The sequence below is a fragment of the Myotis daubentonii genome, chromosome 2 (genome assembly GCF_963259705.1).
Source record: "Myotis daubentonii chromosome 2, mMyoDau2.1, whole genome shotgun sequence".
NCBI lineage: Eukaryota > Metazoa > Chordata > Mammalia > Chiroptera > Vespertilionidae > Myotis > Myotis daubentonii.
In genome coordinates this window covers 3,066,780-3,090,891 of record NC_081841.1, presented here as the reverse complement: position 1 = coordinate 3,090,891, position 24,112 = coordinate 3,066,780, and the positions used below count along the sequence as shown (strand labels likewise).

Sequence of the window (24,112 nt, the reverse complement as noted above, 5' to 3'; positions counted from 1 at the left end):
TTGCTCTTCACTGTGAACGCCGCATCGGAAGCCCCGGATGACCCTCTAACGTTTACCGGCTGCAGCGCAGCTGAACGAATGACGGTCCCTTATCCTCGGCTCCGGGGGCCCTGCGCAGGACCAGGCGCGTTGCATGCCCTCTCCCCGGCAGGAGCCCTGTTACCCCACCCCGTGAAGCAGACGTGGCCGTCACCTTCATCCTGCCCACGAGGACACCGAGGCCGGAGGGGTTTCAGTGACTTGCAAAGGTCCGTGCGGCCAGCAGGCGGGCGCCGGGCGACAATCCGGCCGCCGCGACAGGCCCCGCGTGGGGAGCCGGGGTGCTTCGCGTGCGCGGGGGGCCATCACCCCCTGGGCCGGGGTGCAGGAGGCCGAGGGAGACGTGGGTGACACCCCGGCGCACCCACCAGCAGGTGAGGTCACTCTGAGAGGCAACTCGGGGCACCTGCCATGAGCGGAGCCGCACGCAGACCACCTGCGCCCCAAGCACCTGCAGCCTCGCGGGCGGCCGCGGACGCTCTGCGCTTGCGCATTCTCCGGGCCTCAGGGCTTCCCGGCGTCCACGTGCACATCCGGGTTACAGGCCCTTAAGGGACCAATGAGCAAGAGCGTCGCGAGCCAAGGGGCGGGGCTAAGGCGGGGCAACATGGCCGCCCCCAGCGCGCTGCGTCCCAGAGCTTGTGGGTGGTGCGCGGCCCAGTAGCTCCGCCGCCGCGGACGCGCCCTCTGCCGTCACCCGTGAGCCTGGGCTGGACCCTGGCAGCTCTGTGAGGCGGCGGTCGGAGAGGGAGCCATGGGGACGGTGCACGCCCGGGTAAGAGGCCCAGCGGGCTGCGTGACCTCTGGGTGGGCGCCGCGGGGACGCGCGCTCGCGGCGGCGCCCGGGGGGCGGTCCCCTGGCGAGGGGGCTCCGAGGGCAGCGCTCCCCGAGGCCTCCGTGGAACGGCCGGGCTCTCCGCTTGCAGCGCCCCGCGGCCCTGTGCCCGAGGCCGCCGCGATGCCGCCCGTGGGTCCCGCAGACCTCGGACAGGAGGCCGAGGCGCAGTGGAGGGGCGAGACTTGCCCAAGGTCACTGAGCTGGGCCGCGGGGCCGGAAGGAGCAGCCGGGTTCCCGCGCCGTCCCGGACCCGAGCGATACGCTCTTCTCTCTACGGCTTCCCTACCGTCGGCCGCTGCCAGCGTCTCCTCCCCGGTCACTCTCCGGCCTCCCGATCTGTAGCCTCCGGGAGCACCCGGTGTCCTCTTGCCCCGGCCCAGACCCCGCCGGAAGCCCCCCTTTTACCTCTCAGTGCGCCAGCCCCGCCTTGTAAGAGGAGGCAGCAAGGGTGCACGTTCCCGGGCTGTGGCGAGAATCAGCGGCGCGTGCATGTTGAGTTCTTGCTCGGGCGAACGGACCGCTTGCCCAGCTGCTGCCCTTGCCCCTTTAACCGAGGGCCGGGAATACAAGTTTTGTCCAAGGTCACACCGTTAGAGCCTCGGGACGCCCCCAAACGCAGGTCTCTGAGTCCCAGCCCTTCCTGCAACTTTCCTATGACGATGGGGGTGGCTTCACTGACAGCTCAGTTCTCAGCTTCCCCGTTGTCTTCCCCAAAAGAAGGGAGCGCAGGGGTCCTGGCCTCCGGACTAGGACCCCGCAGACCTTTCGTCCAAGTGAAAGAAACGCTGCTCTTCCGACTCCCTCACTCGGACACCATTGCACACAGCTTCCTCCTCCTCCATCGCCCACCGCGCAGCCGTCACCAGCTGTCAGGCGTTCCTGTCTTGGGGAACTCAGCTCAGGTCACTTCCTACATAGACCTTCTCCGTAGCTCCCGCTGCTCAGGTCCTTGACCTTTCCCCTCGGTGCCCAGTTTAGCTGTGTTTGCGTTTTTTTGTTTTATCCTTTTGGAGTGTAAGACTCTAGACGTTGCAGTAGGAACTGCATCTTACATGGCTTGCATCCCTTGTAGCATCGTAAACAAAGTAAGCATTCATTCACTCATTCATTCATTCATTCATTCAAGTGAAATTGGCCAACAGGCTGCTCTGTGCCTGGTGCTGCTGCTAGGGGGACAGAATGAGTCTCTGTTTTTATTGAGCTCTTTTGGTATTAGAATTGCTGCTGCTCCGATTAATGTATTGATAAAAAAAAAGGTATAAATTTAATTTGGCCTTTCTGTTTCACTAGCCAGTGTTATGTGAACTTGTTGGTCAAGACTCACAGTAGGAAAGTATGTTTTCTGTCTAGTATCCTCAAGCATGTGTGAAACAAAGGTTATGGGAAACCCTTTATCATTAATATCTGTTATTATAAAAATGTTTTATATATTTTTTTTGATTTCAGAGGAAAGGGAGAGAGATTGAGACATCAGTGATGAGGGAGAGTCACAGATTGGCTGGCTCCTGCACGCCCTCTACTGGGGATCGAACCTACAATTCGGCAGGTGCCCTGATAGGGAATGGAACTGCGACCTCCTGGTTCATACGTTGATGCTCAACCACTCAGCCACACCAGCTGGGCATTTTATTTTTATTTATTATTATTATTTTTTTAAATATATTTTTATTGTTTTCAGAGAGGAAGGGTGAGGGAGAGAGAGATAGAAACGTCAATGATGAGAGATAATCATTGACTGGCTGCCTCCTGCACGCCCCCTACTGGGGATTGAGTCTGCAACCCTGGCATGTGCCCTTGACAGGAATCGAACCCGGACCTTTCAGTCCTCAGGTAGATGCTCTATCGACTGAGCCAAACCAGCTAGGGCCCAGCTGGCATTTAAAAAATATTTTCTATTAGATTCTAGTCTATATCACTTTAAAGATGTTTTTCATAACGAAACATTTTATGCCCGATCCCTTCAGTTAGCACTGCAGTGTCTGGCACAATAAAATGTGACCGGCTGGCAGGCTGATCTGCTTAACGATTAGAAGCTAGATCCAGACATTTATTTTAACCCATTTCACCAGATACCTAGCACCATGCCGACTCTTTCAGACACTGGAATGTAAGTTCTGAGGGTGAGGATCTCATAAGTGCTTGCCACATAGTAGGTTCTTAATATTTGGTGAATGAGTAAATTTCTTGGTAAGAGTTAATTTAGGGCATCAATCTTTGACGTAACTAAAATCATAAAGACATCACCTCTGAAAGCCTGCGTTTCAGATTAAAGACTACAAACGGGTCTGGCCGGCCTTTAGTGAAGCTCGTTTCATGCTTTGAGGTCTCAGGAAACACAGTAGGATTTTTAAAGACATAATGGAATATAAACGCTGTGCCTGGAAAGAGCATATTTTGCTTGGCTGTCAGATTAAGTGGGCTGAGTTGTGCGCATATTCATAACCACAGTGTTCACTGCATACATGACTTGCACTGTGTAAACTGAAAGATAACACAGGAAAAAGTTACTAATTTATTAATATACTTGAGAAACAAAGTAATGATTCTGTTTTAAAAATGTTACACAACAAAAGCAGAGGATAGTGATAGGAAATAAGTGACATATTCTTTGCTAGTGTCCTCTTCCCCGGTCCTTTACCGACGTAGTGTTCCACGTCCCGCACTACCAGGCAGGGACCTGGTCTGTGCGGCTCACTGCGGCGTTCCCTGCTGTTGGCCCGGTGCTCAGCATATGGCACTCAGTAAATGTTTGTTAAATGAACAAGAGAAAAGAAGTCATTCACTCTCCCACTTCACAGACACTTGAGTTCTTCCGATGGGCCAGGCGGATAAAAATAAGAAAAAGAGGGTGTCCTCGCGAAGGCCATAAAGTTCTGCTATGAGTGTCCCTGTGAAGGGGGCGGGTTCTGCCCGAGGAAGCCGGACGGCTCACAGAGGAGATGCCATTGACGTGGCTTTTTTTTTTTTTTAAATATATTTTATTGATTTTTTACCGAGAGGAAGGGAGAGGGATAGAGAGTTAGAAACATTGATGAGAGGGAAACATCGATCAGCTGCCCCCTGCACACTGCCCACTGGGGATGTGCCCGCAACCAAGGTACATGCCCTTGACCAGAATCAAACCTGGGACCCTTGAGTCCGCAGGCCGATGCTCTATCCACTGAGCCAAACCGGTTAGGGCCATTGAAGTGGCTTTTAAGCTACTAGGGGGCACTTACTTGTGGCAGAGAGAGCAAGGTGTGCAGGAACGTGAGTGTGAGGGGCAGGGCGCAGACTGGGCCTTCCGGTGGAGTGTGCCCTGCGAAGGGATCTGGCTGGGTTCTACCCCGTAGGCACTTTTGAGGACCGTACAGGCTTGGGCTGGGATGGGACAGAGGACTTGCTATGTGAGGCCGTCACCTTCCCAGAGAAGCAGTGACGTGACAGGACGCACTGACGAGAGGCTGGGTGTCCAGGGAAAAGGCGGCCCGGGCCCCGCGGCGCTGCTCGCTGCAGGTGTCAGGCCTTCGGTGACTGATGTGCTTATTTGTAGAGTTAGTGGAGTCGGGAAGCAGCCAGGTAACCGGTTAGCAGCGTTTCCCCACACTTGCCTGTTTGTACAGTTACCTGGCGCCACGCTAGACCTGCTGAGCCCATCCGGGCGTGTCTGGGCATCCCTGTGGGTAGGCAGGCTTACACTGCAACCTGTATGCTGTTATGCACACGTTATGTCGCCTGGAGGGGAACCAGCACAGCCTGGAGTCCTTATTCAGAGGGCACTTCGATGCCTTCATGATAACGTCAGTTCACTCTGAAGAAGGTGATCTCTCTGCCCATTGCGTGAGCATGTGTGCGAGGGAGACCTGCTGAACCCAAACAGATCTACCAGGTCCAGAAAAATATGTTTTAGTAATTTGGGTTGTCAGTGTAATTAGTTGTCATAGAATAGCCAATTTTGATTTAAGAAATTAGGATGATTTCTCTAACAACAGGAAAGAAATTTTTCTTTTCCCTGATATATGTCTTTGTGGCATCTTATTTTGAAATCATTTTTGTCTTCCAAAGGGCCTCAGATGTGCAGAACTAACGTAGCCGTAATCCTCGGATCATGCCCCAGTCATTGGTTCACGCCTGACCCTTTCGGTTAATTGAAAATTCATGTTTGCTTTATTTATTGATAATACGCTGGACACTGAGGCTCTCGAGTCCAATATGGGACTTTACAGCGGCAGCAGCTTATGCCTGGCCCCCCACCCTGCTCCCGCCTCCACTGACCGGCGGGCCAGTGGAGCGTCATCTAAAGCTGTGGTTCTCAACCTTCTGGCCCTTTAAATACAGTCCTCATGTGGTGACCCAACCATAAAATTATTTTCGTTGCTACTTCATAACTGTAATGATGCTACTGTTGTGAATCATCATGTAAATATCTGATATGCAGGATGGTCTTAGGCGACCCCTGTGAAAGGGTCGTTAGACCGCCAAAGGGGTCGTGACCCACAGGTTGAGAACCGCTGATCTAAAGACAAAACTGAGATTTTGGTTGTTTAAAAGTTACAAGTTCATTTCTCTGTGGTTCCTTCCTCCCTTTCAGAGTTTGGAGCCCCTTCCAGCCAGCGGGCCTGATTTTGGAGGGTTAGGAGAAGAAGCTGAATTTGTTGAAGTTGAACCTGAAGCTAAACAGGAAGTTCTTGAAAACAAAGATGTGAGTATTCTGTTCGAGGGCTTGAGGTGATGCTGGGAGGAAGGGAAAGGACGGACCTGTCTCCGTGACTCCATCAAAGAGTTTGCAGCCGACTGCGTCTCAGAGAGACCGGTGACTGAGAGAAACAGCTTCTGGTTTAGAAAAATGGCTCTTCCTGATCATTTATGTGGAAAGTTTAGACAAACTTTTATTTTTGTATTTATGTCATTAAAAAAAATTGTTTCAAAGACTAACTCAAATTCTGCTTCCGTTTATACTCTATTCCCTGCTCCCAGAAAAAAGACCTTGGTTCTTGAATGCAACTTTTCCTGAACTCTGTTGCTTTTGAAATTAAATGCAGCTGAAGAAATGAAAGCACATTTTCATTAATTCTTAAATTAAGATCTTCTCTGTGTGGTATTCCAGTCACCTATAAGTTATAAATTTCCCCAGTATGTCCTATTATCTTTCTGTTACTTATCCCCATCTACTATACAATACACATTGCCTTTTTCTCCCCTAAAATATAAGCTCCACTGAGGCAGGAATTGATGTTTTGCTCACTGCTATATCCTGTGTTTAAAGTAACTCCTTGTTCTTGAACCAGTTAAACATCTGCGTGTTTACTGTGTACAGTGCTTTTATGGAAACAGGTGAGCGAGAAGCAGTTCCTACTCTTTTTTTTTTTTTTTTAATATATTTTATTGATTTTTTACAGAGAGGAAGGGAGAGAGATAGAGAGTTAGAAACATCGATGCGAGAGAAACATCGATCAGCTGCCTCTTGCACATCTCCTACTGGGGATGTGCCCGCAACCCAGGTACATGCCCTTGACCGGAATCGAACCTGGGACCCTTCAGTCCGCAAGCCGACGCTCCATCCACTGAGCCAAACCGGTTTCAGCCAGTTCCTACTCTTGAAGGGCTTCCTGTCCAGGAGGAGACAGTGAGAGGCCCTCTGAGTCAGCACTCGTCAGAGAGATCACAGGAGATCTCTAGCAAAAGACACACCGCGTGAAACCGGGTCATAGTGCCACCCGGGCCAGCGCTGGGGGCCTGCTGGGCAGGACACACGGGCCTCGGGGCCTGCTGGGTGAGGACCCGCGTGGTCCCTGGCCATCTGGGTGCAGGCGACCTTGTTCACAGGAAGTGCAGACGTGGCAAAGGGTACGCTCAAGTCACCAGTTATTTGAAAAGGTGTGAAAAATAAATACGATAAAGTCTGGGATTAAGAAGCCTGGGTCATTAAAGTTGGAAAAAACTCCCTGGAATTAACTTCAGACGTGTGTCCTTGGCTGGAAGCCTGAGCTCGTGCCGTGTCCCCTCAGCAGTCTGTCCTCTCGCCACGCAGGTGGTGGTGCAGCACGTTCACTTCGACGGGCTTGGGAGGACCAAGGATGACATCATCATGTATGAAATCGGAGACGTGTTCAAGGCGAAAAACCTCATTGAGGCACGTATTCTCCCTGCTTGCGTCTTCTGTTCCCTTCTGAAGACCCTGGGCTCCCTGTGGCCTCACACCGCTGCGTGCCCCGCCCCAGCCTCTGGCCCTGAAGCGAGCGTGGGCGCCCCAGGCTGAACCCCCTCACTTCCCCGGCGCCTCCCACAAACCGACACGTTCGCGTTCCCCCTTGTCCCTGAGCAGGGTGCCCGTCTCTCCCAAGGCCGCCCCCTGTGTTCTCACAGGTCCCAGCACTGGAAGGGGCTGCGGTGCCAGTGCTGCCGCCTCGCCGCACCCTGCTAAGCGTCCCCCACTCTCCTGTGGGGGCCCTCGGGGTTACCCTCCCTGCGGTCCCTTTGGCCCTTGCTCCCTTTCCCGCAGTCTCCCTGGGTTGCATCATAACTTCTGTCCCCTGGGGTCTCTTCTGTCCTTCTGACCTCGGAACCACGTTTATGCGCCGGGCAGGGTCACCCAGCTTCCTCGTGGCAGGGCCCGTGGCTGCTTTCAGCCCTCGTTCTACTTGACCTGCAGCAGTGTTTGGCCATTCCCACTTTTAAAAATTAGTATTTTTTTAAAAAAGATTAAAGTAATATATAAGTATAATTCAAAAAAAAACCAGTATAAAACAGTCCCATGGCGTAGAGGGCATTGAAGTGAGTGTGGGCTGTTCCCCCACTGCCTCGCCGAGGCCCGCCGGCCTTCAGAGAAAGCCAGGCGGAGGGCTTGGTGCGTCCTTCAGGAATGGCGCCTGCCGGGCAGAGCACGCCGAGCCTGTGCACAGCAGCCCCAAGCTCCACGTTTCTCCTGCCCTTTGACGCTCGGCATTATCAGTGACCATGGCATCTTTCCACATCAGCACGAACCAGCTGCCTGGTACCCCATCAGTAATTGTGACGTTTCCTGTGGATGAGCATCAGACAGAGGGCTCAGGCGAACAGGGCTGCAGCCAGCATCTGTGTGTACTTGGTGGCGTATCTGCAGGACGCTGGCCTGCAAGTGGTCCTCTGGCCCGAGGCTGTGTGCTCCAGCTTTAACATTGTGCCATCTCGCCCCCCAAAGAGCAGTGCGGTCCGGTCCGCACCGCCCAGCGGTGTTGGAGGGCCTGTTTCGCAGCACTGGGCGTCCTTGCACTTTCAGAATCCGTGCCAACCTGTAAGGAGAGAAATACCATCTCGTTGTTTCAATTTGCACTTTTTAATTATGAATGAGATTAAGCACATTTCCATGCCTGTTGGCCATTCACATTTCTCCCTTGTGAATTACCTGTTGGCGTCTTTGTTTTCCATTGGACTGTGGGCCCGTGTTAATAAGCTGCTTGTATGTTGAAAATGATGACTGTCACCTCGCATGTGTTTTGCTTGCGTTGTTGTCTTCGGAATGTGTTTATATCCTTTCTCGACATTTCCTTCCTCTCGGTTTCCATGAATCCCTGCTCTCCTGGCTGCTTCCCCCCTCGTCATTCATTTCAGGCCGGTGGCAGCCTCGTTCCCTGTGACCACCTCAGGCTTGGTTTCCCACGAGGGTCAGTCTCTGGGTGCTGTCACCCTCCTGGGGGTCTCATCCACAGCCTCATGCTCCCCAACCTCATTTCTAGCCATTTCCCTACTGAGCGTTAGCCCTGAACGGGCAGCTGCCCACCAGCATTTCCTCACGGAGTTGCCACAAACTTTGCCAACCTAGTGGCTGAACACTGGACTCCTGGCCTCTTCCCACCAGCCTTGCCCATCCCCCCGACTTCTCCAATGGCCCTGAGAAGCCAGAGCCCAGAGCTGACCGTTTTCGTAGCCTCCCCTCTCTGCTTAGCTGCTCCATCCAGACAGTGGCCCTCCTCGGCTCTTGCCTGCGAAATGTGGGTCTGTCCTCCCTCTGACACGGGGACCGGCTCGGCCAGCCACTGTCACAGCTGCCGGCCTGCGGTGGGGTTCCTCCTCCTCCTTCTGTGTTCACCCGCCCGGCCAGCTCCTGCCCTAAGGAAACGCCGTCCTGTCACCCCTGCTGACAGCCTCAAGTAACCCCTTTTCTGCAGGACGAAACCACACTGCTGTCCACAGGGTCCTTCCCACTGCTCCTCGTCCCTTCCCGGCCTCCAGCTTAGCTCCCGCCCCTCCGCCCCCCCCCCCCCCAGAAGGGCTCCTGCTCCAGAGAGGACGCTCTTGGCACCGAAGAGGAGGAAGAGCAGAGTAGCGAATGAGAGCGCATGCACACACGGAGGGTCCCACGGAGAAGTGACTCATGCCGAGGCGCTTCCGCCAGGAGAACCTGCAGCGCTGTGGCCTTTTAACCTGGGCTTTTGTTTCCACAAAAGGGGTTTGTTATCTGCTCTGCTTTCTGCTCTCTGAAAAGGACTTCTTGTTGCCCCTTCGTGTTCCATCCCTTCTTTTGTGTCTGTCACAGGGGCGCTGTCTTCTCAGTGGCCAGCAAGCCCCACATGGTAGCCCCCAGCCTGGACACGGGGCTGCCTTCCATGCCGGTACCTTAGAGAAATGCATCTTTGTTTCTCTCGTAGGTGATGCGCAAGTCTCACGAAGCCCGTGAGAAACTGCTCCGCCTGGGAATATTCAGACAAGTGGACGTCTTGATCGATACGTGTCAAGGTACGTGCTGTGGGTGGCGGCCCCTCCCACCCGTCCTCCAGGATCACAGGGCTTACCAAGCACCGGGCTGGGCAGCTGGCAGCCTCGGAGTCACCACTGAGTGTCAGGCTCAGGGTGGGCGGGCGGGCTGTGAAGATGTCCTCTGAGCCTGCACGGCACCAGGGCCTGAGGAGGGTCCCCGTGGAGGGAGCCCGCCCTGGACGGCACCAGGGTGAAGAGGGTCCCCGTGGAGGGAGCCCGACCCGCAGCTGTCCGATGGGCTCCTGCAGACTCCACGGAAATGTGCTTGGAAAAGAGGAGGCGCTATGGTCAGAGCTCAGCCTCAGGTTTTGCTCACTGCCTGTTTGCTATGGCAGGCGTCTGGGGCTGGTGTCACAGCTCTGCTCCTTGAGGTCCCCTGGGGCTGGTGTGGTTTTCCCGGGTGTCTTGTCACCTCATCATCCCCAAGATCACAGAAGCTGTTTGTGTGGCCCGGGTTGTGTGCCCCGGTCGCTGTGATGGCTGAGCACCGTTCCCGAGTTCACATCTCATTCCAGCGTCAGGAAGGCCGGCAGGGGTGAAAGGGTACCCCTCCCTTAGGCACCTGCCCTGTGTTGTGCGTAGCGCTCCCCTCTCATCCCTCGGCAGGACTCACTCACGTGGCCACACCTGGTGCAGGGGGGCCGCAGGGGGCTGGCAGTGAAGTCTGAGTGGCCACGTGCGCAGTAGGAGTTGAGGGTCCGCTTACGGCTGGGACAGTGGCTCTCAAGGTGTAGTCCCGGCCAGCAGCGCTGCTCTCCCGGGGGCGTGGTGAAACGCACATTCGATCAAAGTAGGAACTTAGGGCGCACCAGCAACTGGCATAATGAGCCCCGGGTGACTGTGATGCAGTGAGAGTGGAGACCACTGGCTGGACAAGAGGAGAGAAATGCGGGCGAGGCCGGCTACCTGCATCCTCAGAGTGACAGTCATGCCCGTGCCCAGCTCTGCGCAGGCGTTTCGATCCAGTGAATCCTCACAGTTGGGCAAGTGTCACTGTTACTCTTTTAGAAAAAGGAGAGGTTCAGTAACACGCCCAGGTCAACACGTGAGTGACGGGGGTGGCCCTGGCCTCCACGCCGGTGTGCTGCTCCGGTGGCGAGTCTTGGTGGCGTTTAGCGTTAGCACCCCCCCCCCCCCCCCCCGCCTGCTGTCAGTGTGATGTGCGCGTGGTCAGCTGGCCCGCCTCCGCCAGCAGCCACCCTGGCCGCGCACCGGAACTCCCTGGGAACTGAACCAGGAGTCATTCCGGATGATTCTGTAATGGTGGGTGTGGTGGGTGCTGCCGAGAACCGAGAGCAGCAAGCGTGAGCCCTAATGAGACCGCACTGGAGCTCACAGCAGTGCCCCACTGCCGCTCAGCTGTAATAAGGTACCTCACTGACGCAGCGTGTTAATAACGGTGTGAAGAGGCAGGGAGGGGGTGTATGCAAACTGCACTTTGTATCAGTTTTTCAGTGAACCTAACACCACTGTAAACAGTAAAATCTACTCGTTAGAGAACAATAAACGGCTCTGACCTCCACCCTGAGGATGGACTCAGAGTGGGAGCCGGTGGGAGCCAGTGGGTGGGCGTCGGGGAGGGACAGCTGCAGGTACCCTCCTGTCCAGCCAGGGTCAGGGCCAGCCCCTTCCTTCCCATGAGAGGCCACGGCCCCGCAGAGCGTGGCCTGGTCCCCTGCACCCAGGGCCCTTGGTGGGTGATGAGGCGGCTGCACTGAATTCAGACACTCATCACCCCAGGCCCCGCCCCCACCTGAGCATCTGTGTGCGGCTCATGCTTCTCTTCCGGGGTTACTACAGTCCCTCTTGGCACACGGAGTCCACCTTTTAATGTCAGTTGATTGAGGCCCAAATCTCTTCAGGCCCTTCCTGATGTGAGAACAGAGGCAGATAACGTGCTCACCTAGGTGTTGCCGTGGCTCCGGCCGCGCGCACACGCCTGCTTCCCGAGACCTCCCGCTGGAGGCGGTGGGTGCGGCGGTTGTCCTGGTGGCGGTGTGGTGGTCTGCGCGGCGCCCTGAGCCCCACAGCAGAGGGCGCGCTTCCCAGGGGAGGCTGCGGGACAGACGCCGCGGGTGCTGCTGGGCGGGGCCCAGAGTGAAGCCGTGGCTGCGGTCTCACTGCCGAGTGCTATTTCCTCACCCAGGTGACGACGCACTTCCCAACGGCTTAGACGTGACCTTTGAAGTGACCGAGCTGCGGCGGCTGACGGGCAGCTACAACACCATGGTCGGGAACAACGAGGGCAGCATGGTACGAGGGCTTCCCTCCCTTCCGTCTGCGCTGGTGAATGTGCCTGTTCTGAACCCGGGGTCGTTTCCACACCCTTCACCTTGACCTTCGTTTGTGGGGTGACCCGTGCTTTCTCCTTCGTCTCCCTGACTGACCATGTTTCAGATGGTGGAGGCAATACTGACGTCAGTGGTGAACTAGGAATGATTTGGGGAACGTTCATATTCAGTTTCTTGTTCAAATTCCCCTGCTCTCCAGACCCCAGCGTTGGTTTCCCCGGGCCTCACAGTGCAGCAGCGGGTGTAGTGGCCCTGGGCCCTGGGCGAGGACAGGGTGACAGGTAAAAGCCACCACAGATGATGGCTGCCCGGCTCCAGATCTGCAGTCTGTGTTTCTGTCCCGTGTGGGAGGGCCCCTCAGCTAGCCAGGTCCTTCTTAAGAAGTTATCACTCCTTCAGTGTAACCAAGGTCTCCCTCTCTCCCTCCCTCCCAGGTACTTGGCCTCAAGCTCCCCAACCTGCTGGGCCGGGCAGAGAAGGTGACCTTCCAGTTCTCCTACGGCACAAAGGAGACTTCCTACGGCCTGTCCTTCTTCAGGCCGCAGCCCGGGCACTTCGAGAGAAAGTAGGGTCCCAGCAGGCCCTGGTGCGGTGGCCTGGTTAAGGGTTAAAGTTCAGGAGCTGGCTGGCGGCGGGGAGAGCGTGCCGAGCGAGCGCCCCTCCTGCAGAGCCACAGCGCTGCGCCCAGAGTGTGCTTCTGAGTCTGTGGCTTTAAGTGTGTGTGGGCTGTAGTCACTGTGTCCGCGGCTAAGCTCCGTCCGTTGTCTCCTAGCTTCTCCGTGAACTTGTATAAAGTGACGGGGCAGTTCCCGTGGAGCTCCCTGCGGGAGACAGACAGAGGCGTGTCAGCCGAGTACAGTGTGAGTGGCGCCCCCGGCATTCCCTCCCTGCACCCGCGTGGGAGCAAACGCCTGTTTCCCCGATTCCCCGGGATCTTGCGTGTTTAATGAGTAACCTAAGGAGGCCTCGTTCTGAGGCCCGGCCGGCCGCCGTCCAGTGGAGGTGACCGCCCGTGTGCTTGCAGTTCCCCATCTGGAAGACCAGCCACACCGTCAAGTGGGAGGGCGTGTGGCGCGAGCTGGGCTGCCTCGCCAGGACTGCGTCTTTCGCCGTCCGGCAGGAGAGCGGCCACTCCCTGAAGTCCTCTCTCTCGGTAAGGGCCTCCCTGGGCGAGACTGTTTGCACCCGCTGCTGCAGCCGCGTGGCACCTTGGGAAGTAGCCTTCGCCAGCATGGGGCGGTTGACAGGTGTCCCAGGTTGTGTGGAAAGATGGTGCGCCCTGGCCACCGGATTCATGGGCTCCCGTTGTCATGTTTGAGATAGCATTGGTGTAACGGGGAGCGGGGTGCGGAAGAGCCGCTGGGTTCCAGTTGAGAGCTGCTGAGCGGACCTCGGTCAGGGTGGTGAGCTCCTTGAGAGAACGGACCCGGGCGGGTTGTCTCCTGCCCCATGAGCGAGAATTGGTCGTTTCGCTCTCTCGGGTCCCTCCTGTACAACACGGGGTGACAGTCCCACCTTCCTCACGGGTCTTCATAGAGATGAGTGATGTAAGGGCTGTGCCGTGTCAGCACCAGGCCTAGCGCACAGCTAGAGTTCATAAGCACCACGGCTTTTCAGTCCTGTTGGAACTGAGAACACCGGACGCGTTTCTTGCAGCACGCCATGGTCATCGACTCCCGGAACTCCTCCATCTTGCCCCGGAGGGGGGCTTTGCTGAAGGTGAACCAGGTAGGGCTCCTGCTCCTGGGCCTCCCGCACTCGGGCCCTGGGGATGGGCTCACGTCTCAGTATTGACCGTTTTCCTTTCATTGTAAAGGCCGTGGTAGGACGGCCCGCTAGGATGTCAGTGCACCTTCACCCAGGTGAGCGAGCGTCACTCTGGCCTCTTGGTGTCACTGGATGGGCCAGGAGGACAGTCGTGCTTCGGTGTGAGTGTTTTCCCATGAGAGAACTCCTCACGCAGGGCCGGCAGGGGCCAGGCTGTGGTGCCAGGGACACACGCGGCCAGGCTGCGGCGCTGCGGCTCTGCCCTGATTGCAGGGTCGGAGCAGCTGGCAGTCGGCTTCTGTGGGAAACGTGCAAGACCCTGATGGTGTTTGCTTTTAATCCTCACCTGCGGGTATTTTTTCCATTGATTTTTAGAGAAAGTGGAAGGGGGGGAGGGAGGAGAGGAAAGAGAGAAACATCGATGTGAGAGGGACACATCGATTAATTGCCTCCTGCACGTGCCCCAGCCAGGGCTGGGGATCGAACCTGTAACCGAGGTACGTGCTCTTGACCGGGAATCAAACCCAAGACCCGTTGGTGTACAGGCTGACCCTCCAACCACTGGGCTAAATCGGCCAGTGCCCGGCAGATGTTTTTTCAAACGCCGATTTGGCCAAGCAGCGGTCACCCATTGCAGGCTCTGTGATAAGACGGTCACGCGCCCGCGCTTTCCTCTCACATGGGATGGGCAGCTCCAGCTGCTCAGGGTGTTTGGTGACTGTCTGTCAGGCCCTGCACCGCGTGGCACGGCTTCTGGGAGACAGTGGTCTGTCTAACGATGCAGAGCCGCACAGCACATGGCGCTGCGGCGGGTGGCGTAGCGGCCTGTGTGGCACGTCTGCTCCTCTGACCTGTGGCTTCGCCCCCAGGAGCTGGCCGGCTACACCGGAGGGGACGTGCACTTCATAAAAGAAGACTTTGAGCTTCAGTTGAATAAGCCACTTGTGTTTGACTCCGTGAGTATCTGGGCAGATGTTGTCTTATCCCTCGTGCCCGCCCCCAGGCTTGCTCTTCCCCGCCCCAGGGCTGAAGGTTCGCGGGCAAGTGTGACTGTTCTCCTGACAGGGGGGCTGCCGGGAGACAGTGGTTTGCTTGTGTCTCACTAGGTCGTCTCGGCCTCTCTCTGGGGCGGGATGCTGGTCCCCATCGGAGACAAACCGTCCAGTATCGCCGACAGGTGAGCGGGTGAGGGGTCCTGGGCACGGCACGTGTTTTCCTGCCGCCCTTCTGGGTTGGTTTCTGTAAGGCGTTTCAGAGACGTTTAGGAGAGCAAGTATTTCCAGTTTTACTTTAGTTTTTGTTTCAGTGAGTTTCAAAATACCTAGCATACCTCCTATTTAACATTTTGCCTTTTGGGAGGAGGGAGTTAACTTTGTTATATTAAAGAACTTTATTTTCCCTTGAGTAGGAAAGGAAATAGTTGATACACGTTGCTGAAATATAAAAATAGAGAGACATTTAAGGAGGTAAAGATACAGTCCTGCTCAGTGGAGTTTACATTTGGGATGCCTTCCTTTTTTTCTGTTTTTTTGTGGACATGAGTTTATACATGTTAATGTATATACTCATCTGTTGATTATTGACATATATGTTGTGTATAGATTTATGTTCTCCCTGTTTTCATAAAAGTTTGTATGTTTTTTAAAATTCTCACATGAGGATTTTTTCCCATTGATCTTTTTTAGAGAGTGGAAGGTGGGGAGGGGAGAGGGGACGAGAGAGAGAAATGCCAGCGTGAGAGAGACGTATCAGTGGCTGTCCCAGTTCCCATCCCAACCCGGGATCGAACCTGCAGCCCTTCGGTGTGTGGGCCGACGCGCTAACCACTGACCAAACCGGCCAGCACTAAAACAGTTTTAAAGAAATGATAGCGAATACACCATTCCCCAAGTCAGGAGAAGTTTCTCATAAGCAGCATTGTAATGCTTCTCTACACGAACGACGCTGTGAGGAATGTGATTTTGTAACTAACTTTTGTTCACTTCGTGTTCTGAGAGGAGATTCCTAAATGTGGAAATACGTCTCCAAGGCCTAGAATGTTTTCCGGCGGATGAGGCAGAGCGGGCCTTTCAGAAGCCGGTGCTAGCGCTGCGCTCCGGCCAGCAGGGGGCGCCGTTGTCCTGGCTGCTCGGAAAGGCTCCGCCTGTTCTCCAGGGCCAGAAGCTCCTTCGGCCTTGCATGAGCTTAACCTAGCCTTTTGGCTGGCTGTTTGGGAGCATAAAAGCGTTTCATTTCTAAACTCTGGGACCTAACATTTCACCTCCACACGGCACAGAATATAATGCACAGAAATACATTCAGAAGTGTTGGAAGATTCATGTGCAAGGGCGCCCATGGCAGCCTTGTTGAGGATAGCAGAAGTTCTGGAGCTGCCAGCGGGGGGCTATTACATGCCCGCACAGCCATGGGGAAGAAGACGTGGAAGTATGAAAGGAATGGGATTGGATGTTAATGAAATCCACCGTCGCTGTGCGCCTGCCCGGGGCTGGAGTGTTCTCCCCGCGCCCGCGCCAGCCTACGGTGCGCCTTCTGCACGGTCCTGTGCGACGTTCCCGCCGGCTTCCTCTGACGGCTGCGTTCCCTTCCAGGTTTTACCTCGGGGGACCCACCAGCGTGCGCGGCTTCAGCATGCACAGCGTCGGGCCGCAGAGTGAAGGTCTGTCCTCCCCGAGCCCCACCCTCAGCTTTGAAAGGATGTGCTTGTTTAAACCACCACAATCGTAGGTGTCACCACCGACACAGCGCCTACCACCCAGCAGGCCTGGGAAGGTACTTGTTAAGGGAATTGTAGGAAATATATCCAGGCGAAAATACAGCACAGTGAGTGACGTGTGTGACGGTGATGACGTGTGTGACTGTTATTGGTGGGAGATAACCCTGTTTCTCCCACCAATAACAATAATGAAGATATTTATAAGAATATATACTTTATCATTTTAAATGACTGTATTTTATCTTATTGACATACTATAATTTTTAAAAAAATGTTTTTATTGATTTTAGAGAGAGGAAGGGAGATGGAGAGAGAGAAACATCAGTGATGAGAGAGAATCATTGATTGGCTGCCTCCTGCATGCCTCCTACTGGGGAATCGAGCCTGAAACCCAGGCATGTGTCCTGACGGGGAATCGAACCGTGACCTCCTGGTTCATAGGTCGACGCTCAACCACTGAGCTACACCGGCCAGGTGACATACTGTAGTTTTTAAAATCAATGGCCGTTATTGTTGAGAGCAGTTTCAGGTTTAAAGAAAAACTGAGCAGAAAGTACAGGGCTCCCTGCGGCCGGCCGTGCGCCTCTGCTGCTAACGTGCGCTGCTGTTTCACTGTTGCTGTCGTTGCTGAGCCGGGGCCGGCGCGTTAGTACCCGCTACGTCCCGTGGCGCACGTTAGGCTCACGCCGTGCCTTCGACAAGCACAGGGCCCGATAGCAGCCTCACCGCCACACGCCCACCGCGCTCCCTGCCCATCCCTCCGCCTGCCCAGCCCCGGCAACCGCTGAACTTGTTACTGTCTCCGTCGTTTTGCCTTTTCCAGAAAGTCACGTAGTTGGAATCGTACAGTGCGAAGCCTTTGAAGGCTGCCTCTGACCAGTGGCATTTACCGTTCCTCTGGGTCTGTTTATAGCTTGATTGCTCAGATGTTTCTATCGCCAAATACGGTTCCATAAATCATTTTACAAACAACGTTCCATGACACCAGTTTGCTATCCACTCCCCTATTGGAGGACATCTTGGCTGGCGTCAGGGCACCCGGTTTTTGCAGTTAGGAGCAAAGCTGATGAAATTTCCACGTGCAGGTTTCCGTTTGGACACAGGTTTCAGTTCATTTGGGTCAGTGCCGAGGAGCACAATTGCTGAGTCACAGGGAAGAGTCGGCGACTGTCTTCGCAGGGGCCGCACGGACAGAGAAGAACTTGCACTTCAGTAGCATTTGTGTTAGACTCGGGGGCACGGCGTGGTGGTGAGACAGTCTCACGCTTTAGGAAGTGACCCCGTGCTCCCAGTGCCTGGTGCCTCCACAGTTGTTAGTGTCATTGTCATGGCCGCACACTTCATCTGCTGGCCATACCAACATCTTCTAAACAGGGCCAAGTGTTAGACATGGAAACGGTTCTTTTTCCTGTGATTGTGAAGCAGTGACGCAGTGAGCACGGGATAGTCTTCGTGCTCCTCTGTAACTCACTTCATCATCGAACGTGGAAGTGGAGCTGCTGGTGGCAGGACTGTGTGTGGAGGCGTGTTGCTTGCGTGTTGCTCTGAGACGTGAGAGAGTTTTGGTGCCTGAGCCTCTGGCACTTGACATTGTGTCAGGTCCCTCCACGCGTCATGATAAACTTTGAAAACGTCACTCAGTGGGCGCATTTATTCCATTTTAAAATATTCTGTCCTGATTTTTCTGTTTTTTAATATCTTCGTTGCTTCGATTTTATATTGTATAAATAATGAGGGCCCGTGCACTGACTTCTGTACAAAATGCAGATGGTCCCTTTTCACTTATTTTTGGAGTGCTTTCTCAGCATCTTATTTTCTTAGAAAAGTAACATAGTTTACGGGTAGCTTTATTTTATTTTTCATTATAAGTACGCACTGTGAGTGCTCCATGAGAGTGTAGGCGTTGTACACTTGCCTGGAAGTTATACACAGTGAGGTTCCACTCTGGTAGCTGTCAGGTAGCCCGTTGGTACATTCTGTGGTCAAGAACGTAAACCGTCCTAACTTTTCATGAGAGCAGCTTGACAGTATGTATCAAGCGCCTAACGCAGTGGTTCTCAACCTTCTGGCCCTTTAATACAGTTCCTCGTGTTGTGACCCAACCATAAAATTATTTTCGTTGCTGCTTCCTAACTGTCATGTTGCTGCTGTTATGAATCGTCATGTAAATATCTGATATGCAGGATGGTCTTAGGCGACCCCTGTGAAAGGGTCGTTCGACCGCCAAAGGGGTCGCGACCCACAGGTTGAGAACCGCTGCCCTAAAGTCTATATGTGCAGGGACTTTTAATAACACCGCCCCCCCGCCCCCCCGCAACTGGAAACTGGGAACCCAGGTGCCGTCAATAGAACCAGACGGTGAAGAGCGGATCGCCACACGTGGACTGTTTCTCAGCCGTGAGGGCACCACGAGGGGCCTGGCCCGGAGGCCGTGCATGGTGGCCGGTGTGTGAGGGCGTCAGGCTGCCCGACCTGCGCAGCGAGGCCGGGGCAGCGCTCACTTAGCGGCCTGGCGGGTGGGACTGAGAGCAGGGCCCGCGAGGGGCTGCCCACGCCTGCTGCTCCGTCCAGGTGCTCCTTTTGTGGTGTGTTCATGTGTGGAAACTGGGCTGTACGCTCAGGGTGTATGTACTTGTCTACATGTACCTGTGTGTGCAAGGAAATGCATCACCAGTTCCTGTGCACTACCAAGAAATTAGACACCAACATGCCGTGGGTGAGGAGTAGATGAGTGTGCGGTGCCGCGGGTGACTACGCAGACCAGCCTCACCTGGTCACGGAGCAGGGGGTGTCGGGAAAGCTCATTGCAGCACGTGAGCTAAGGAAGCAGGCGGCACTGGAAGCCCCCTCTGTGATTGGAAATGGCTCACATTTTACGTTCTTATTTGTGGTTGCTTACCGCCCACTGGGGGAAGGGCAGGGTGTAGGGTTATCTCTGAACAGAGTGGAAGTTTCCCCTTCCCGCCCCTGTGGTAGCAGCTTCCCCCCCGCCTCTCACGTTACGATTAGTTGGAGAGGCCGTGGCTGGGAGGCCGTGGCTGGGAGCCGTGGCCTCGAGCTCTTTGTCCTGCCTGTTCCCTAGAGCAGTGGTTCTCAACCTTGGCTGCACATTGGAATCACCTGGGGATCTTTTTAAAATCCTGATTTCTGGGCCTCATCCTCCGGACATTCTGTTTCTTTGTTATGGGGTGGGGCCACAACAGGAGTAACAACGAGCCACTGCCTTAGAGCCTCAGTGAGGAAGGGACGCAGGGCGAGCCTCCACGTCGTCCAGCAGGTCATTCCGGGCTAGTCTCGGAGACAGCGTCTCTCCTTCTTATGACAGGTTTGTCGTTTCGTATCAAAGGTCCTCAGACCATCTACAAAGGTCTTTTGCAACAACATGTAAACGTTTCAAGGTTGTGTTTTCTTGTCACTTTCATGCTGTGGCTGTTTGTAGTTGAAATGGAGCAGGTAGCGGTTGTCAGAACCCTAGGGGCAGTCACCCGGGGTCATGAGCCCTCACCAAGGAGCCCTTCTCTCGCGTGGCGCTGGGTGCTGCCTCCACCGTGAGTGGCAGAGGCCGTGCCTGTGGATTCGCAGCGTGGGCAGCGTGTCCGGAGGGTGCAGACGTTCATCTGTCTCCATTGTGGAGTTTTTGCAAAATGCCGCCTGTCAGGTGGTGGCGATGGGCGCTTAGGGGACAGTGAGTCCCAGGAGGCCTTGCTTTGTTTAATGCTGGAGGTGCTTGCGGCCCCGGTGAGCCTGTTTTATTTCGGGCACTTCACAGGGATGCTCTGCGTCTGACTTCACTGCTTTCTAAGCGGCGTTGGCATTTTTCCTGCTCAGGCAGAGTGCAAAGTCAGCGGGACAAAGCTTATCCACATGGAGGCCGGCAGCCTCGGCGTTGGGAGCAGCCAGGCCTGAGGCTGGGCGTGTGCACGCAGCACTCCGCTGCTCACGGGAACTGTGGCCCCGGCCTCTTACTCTGTGTGGCCTTGTCTCTGCACCCCGCCTTGCAGGAGACTACCTGGGCGGAGAGGCGTACTGGGCCGGCGGCCTGCACCTGTACACCCCCTTACCCTTCCGGCCCGGCCAGGGCGGCTTCGGCGAGCTCTTCAGAACACACTTCTTCCTCAACGCAGGCAACCTCTGCAACCTCAACTACGGTAAACGGGGCTCAGACACTGCTGGGGAGTAGACTGATGTTTGCAAGCACAGTGCCAGCCAGGTGTCTGTCTGTCTAGATCACACAGTCTTTAAATTTTAGGGCTGTGCCTTCCTTAAGAAACTCATACAACACCTGACACTGTGTGCAGAGTAACGTTTCTGGTTGAGTGAGTGGGTCACACATGGAAAACCCCCCTCGAATGCTGTCTTGCAAAAACACATCTATGCATTTGCCCAGCAGACATGCCTGGTGCCCCTTCCCCCTGCCGGTCAGTGAGGCCATGACTGGGTCCCGTTCTCATGGCGCTCAGGGCGAGGGGAGACCCCGGGGGCGTATCCAGCCGGGGGGACATCAGAGGTGTCCAGCGCTGCACGCAGCACAGGCCCTCAGCCTGGTGTCTGGAGGGGGCGTGCCATTCTGGCAAAGGGACAGAATGTGCCGGGCCCAGAGGATGGAGAAGCTTGGCTCCGGGACAGGGAAAAGTGTGGTCCCACGCCCTCTCCATCCGGGTCCTATCTGCGTCTCCTGACTATCCAGGCCTGGCTTTGAACGTGGCCAGAGGGCACAGAGCCAGCGAGCGAGCGAGGCTGGCCCGGGATGGTGTGAAAGGCAGGGCTACACCGTGGACACCCCTCCTTCTCCTTTCAGGGGAGGGCCCCAACGCTCACCTTCGCAAGCTGGCCGAGTGCATCCGCTGGTCCTACGGCGCGGGCATCGTGCTGCGGCTGGGCAACATCGCCCGGCTGGAGCTCAACTACTGCGTGCCCATGGGCGTGCAGGCAGGGGACAGGTAGGTGCCGCGCGTTCTCAGCCACTGCCCCACCTCTGCCTTGGGCGTGTGAGTCGTCTCATTGGCCTTTGAGATTCAAGGTTTAGGAGAAGTTGAAGAGGTAGCAAGAGATTGAGAGTATACGTGTTTTCTCCATTGTTTTTTTTCTGTCTTGTTGGGAGGGAAATATGTGACGTGTCCCCACCTCACACGCTTGCACTTGCTGCTGCCGCGTAGAGGAGCTCCTCGGGTCGGCCACGGCGGGCGAGGCCACGGGCGGGCGAGGCGTTACAGATCCGCTTGCTGGTGACCGCCGGCCGGGGACTCGGGCTGGAGGGCAGAGCTTCGCTCCCGGCCCCTGGGGGAACCCCCCACCTTGCCCTTTCTCCGCAGTCATCTTACTGAGCAAGGTGCTCACCACCACATGGATGACGATGGCATAGGGGCATTTACAGTTACAGAAACGCGTTCCTTCTCTGTTATTTGGTGCCTGATGAAGCTTTAAGAAATCCCTGTCATTGTGTACGTGTCAGCGGCTAGGCTGCTGTAAGAGAACACATAGACTCAGGGCGTAAGCAGCACGTTTCTCTCTCCCTGTTCCGGAGGCTGGAGGCCCCGCCACCACCTCTGCTCCTCTGAGAGCCGAGTGCGAGGGAGAGCGCAGCCGCTCCGTCCACTCGGGACTGCTCTGCTGGGCTCGGAGCTGCGGAGAGACAAGTCACCTCTCCTTGCTGACCTTGCTGGAGTTTTTGTCCCAACTAACTCTGCACCAATCCCTGCCTCAGAAAACACACAGGCTGTTCCCGTGTCGAGCAATTGGTGTGTATTAACTGTGTTCACCGTGAGTCCAAACTACACAGGGAAATACTTTACGAATGTTCTGTTGCAAAGAAAATCGAAGTGCACGTGGGTTTAGCTGTAGCTTTATCGTCACTCACTGGCCTGAGGCTCAGCCTCCTGGACGGGCCGCCAGCCCTGCCCTGGCACTCCCTGGCCGTGGGACTTGCCCTGGGGGTCCTGTCCTTCAGACAGTGGGGTGCAGCCCCCGCCCCCGTGCTGTGGCCATGGAAGCTGCATTGTTGTTGAGGCCACTGGAGGTCACTGTGCCCCAGGAAGCAGCCCCGGGGCTGAGGGAGCCCGTGGAGTGGACCCTTCCTCACGTGTCTTCACAGAGAATGGCCGGCTCCCTGCAGCCGGGCTCCCCTCCCTCCAGGTGGAGTCGGGAAGGTGCTTAGAGGTGGATTCCAGTGGGTTTCTTCGGGAAGGAGGCAGCCTGCTGTGTGCGTGGGTTTAAGGACCAGAACGTGAGCCGCTCCTGCGCCCGGGCTGCACGGCTGTCTGTGCTCGAGGCGCTGCAGCAGGTGCCGCTGTGCTCAGCGCCCTGGGTGGGGGGGGGGGGGGGGGCGTGCCTCAAGGGCCGCGCCGTCACTCGTGTGCTGTCCAGATTGGAACTTGGGGACGTTTGAGTGAAGTTGTCAGAGTGTAATCGGCTCTTCTGAAACTCAGCGGCAGCAGGCTGGGGATGGATGTGTGCAAATGACAGATTTCCCCCGAATTCATGCTGGCATCTCTAATTGGATTTCAGGCCTTCACAGAAATGGAAACGGTTCTGAAACGTTCGCTAGATTTAACGCTGGGGGTGATTGCGGCCCCTTGTCTCTGAGATCTAGCAGCGTTGTCACGGTGCGGCTGAGCGGGTCCCCGGAGACGTGATGAGTGAGGCGGCCGCCTGGGGAGCTGCGCCCCGGGAGTGCCAGGCAGAGGCGAGAAAGGGCCATCTCGGCCGCAGGGCAGCGCCTCTGAGCCGCGGGGCGAGCAGAGCCGCCACAGCCCTGATTTCCTGCCCTTTTCCTAGGATCTGTGATGGCGTCCAGTTTGGAGCTGGGATCAGGTTCCTGTAGCCGCGAGCATCCTCCAGCCCCTCCCCGGAAACACGTTGGAGCGATTCTCTGGCCGCAGCCCTCGTGGGGATCCCTGTCAATAAACGTTCAAGACAAACACTCAGACGCCCTGTGGCCACGGTTTGCTTTTCTGACCAGCATCGCACGCGGGCTCCTCCTGGGGGCCAGGGGCGGGGCAGGAGACGCCCCGTCACAGTCCCCAGTCCTCTCCCCAGACGCGAGGCTTCTGTGAGGGGTCCCCATGTGCCAGCGCTCCTTCCGCCTGTTGAGTCACTGAACGTGAGTGGCCGGGAAGGAGGAAGTGTGTGTAACGGGGACACTGAAGCAGAGAGGGCCGTGTCCCCTGGAGAGCAATAGCTGCGCCAGTCAGACCGGTTAGTGCCCGGGTTCCTGCGGCCTCTCCAGCAAACCGCCGCTAACCCGGTGTCTCGAGCACACAGCGGGCACCGTGCCGTCTGCGGCCGAAGTCCAGGCTGGGTCTCCCGGGCCGGAGCCAGAGTGGCCGGCTGTTCCTTCTGGGGAGACGCTTTCCTGGCCTCGTCCAGCTCCCAGAGGCCCCACCTGCCTGGGCTGACGGCCCGTCCGTGTTTTCAAAGCCAGCGCGTGGCGCCTTCCAGTCTCCCTCAGGCTCTGCCTCTGCCCTTTGATGGCTCCTGGTGACTGTTGGGCCACCCGATCATTCAGGCCTCCCTCCTTATTCTGAGGCCCTCTGTTCTGTGGCCCCTCAGTTCTGCCTGCAGCCCACACCCCTCGCCGTGTTCTGTGACATCGTCACACAACCCCGAAATGGGAGCGCGGACAGTTTCATGGGGGCAGTGGGGGAGGCGATTACTATTCTCCCTAACCCACCTGTATCGCAAAGACTGTATTTGGGATATATGTATTAGTCACATGTGGGAAACTTTTTTTTTTTAAGTTAAACTTCCTTT

At 56.0% G+C, this 24,112-nt stretch overlaps 1 protein-coding gene across 1 annotated transcript; it reads left to right on the top strand.

Annotated features, from left to right (window-relative positions):
• Positions 1 to 620: 620 nt before the first annotated feature.
• SAMM50 (SAMM50 sorting and assembly machinery component) lies at positions 621 to 23,286 on the top strand. Its single transcript, XM_059681414.1, has 15 exons — positions 621 to 814; positions 5,448 to 5,558; positions 6,888 to 6,989; positions 9,484 to 9,571; positions 11,739 to 11,845; positions 12,318 to 12,448; positions 12,656 to 12,743; positions 12,908 to 13,036; positions 13,540 to 13,611; positions 14,520 to 14,606; positions 14,757 to 14,827; positions 16,239 to 16,306; positions 20,365 to 20,511; positions 21,162 to 21,303; positions 23,138 to 23,286. The coding sequence occupies exons 1-15, from the start codon at positions 794 to 796 to the stop codon at positions 23,181 to 23,183; spliced, it is 1,410 nt and encodes a 469-aa protein (XP_059537397.1). The 5' UTR covers positions 621 to 793; the 3' UTR covers positions 23,184 to 23,286.
• The last annotated feature ends 826 nt before the right edge of the window (positions 23,287 to 24,112 follow it).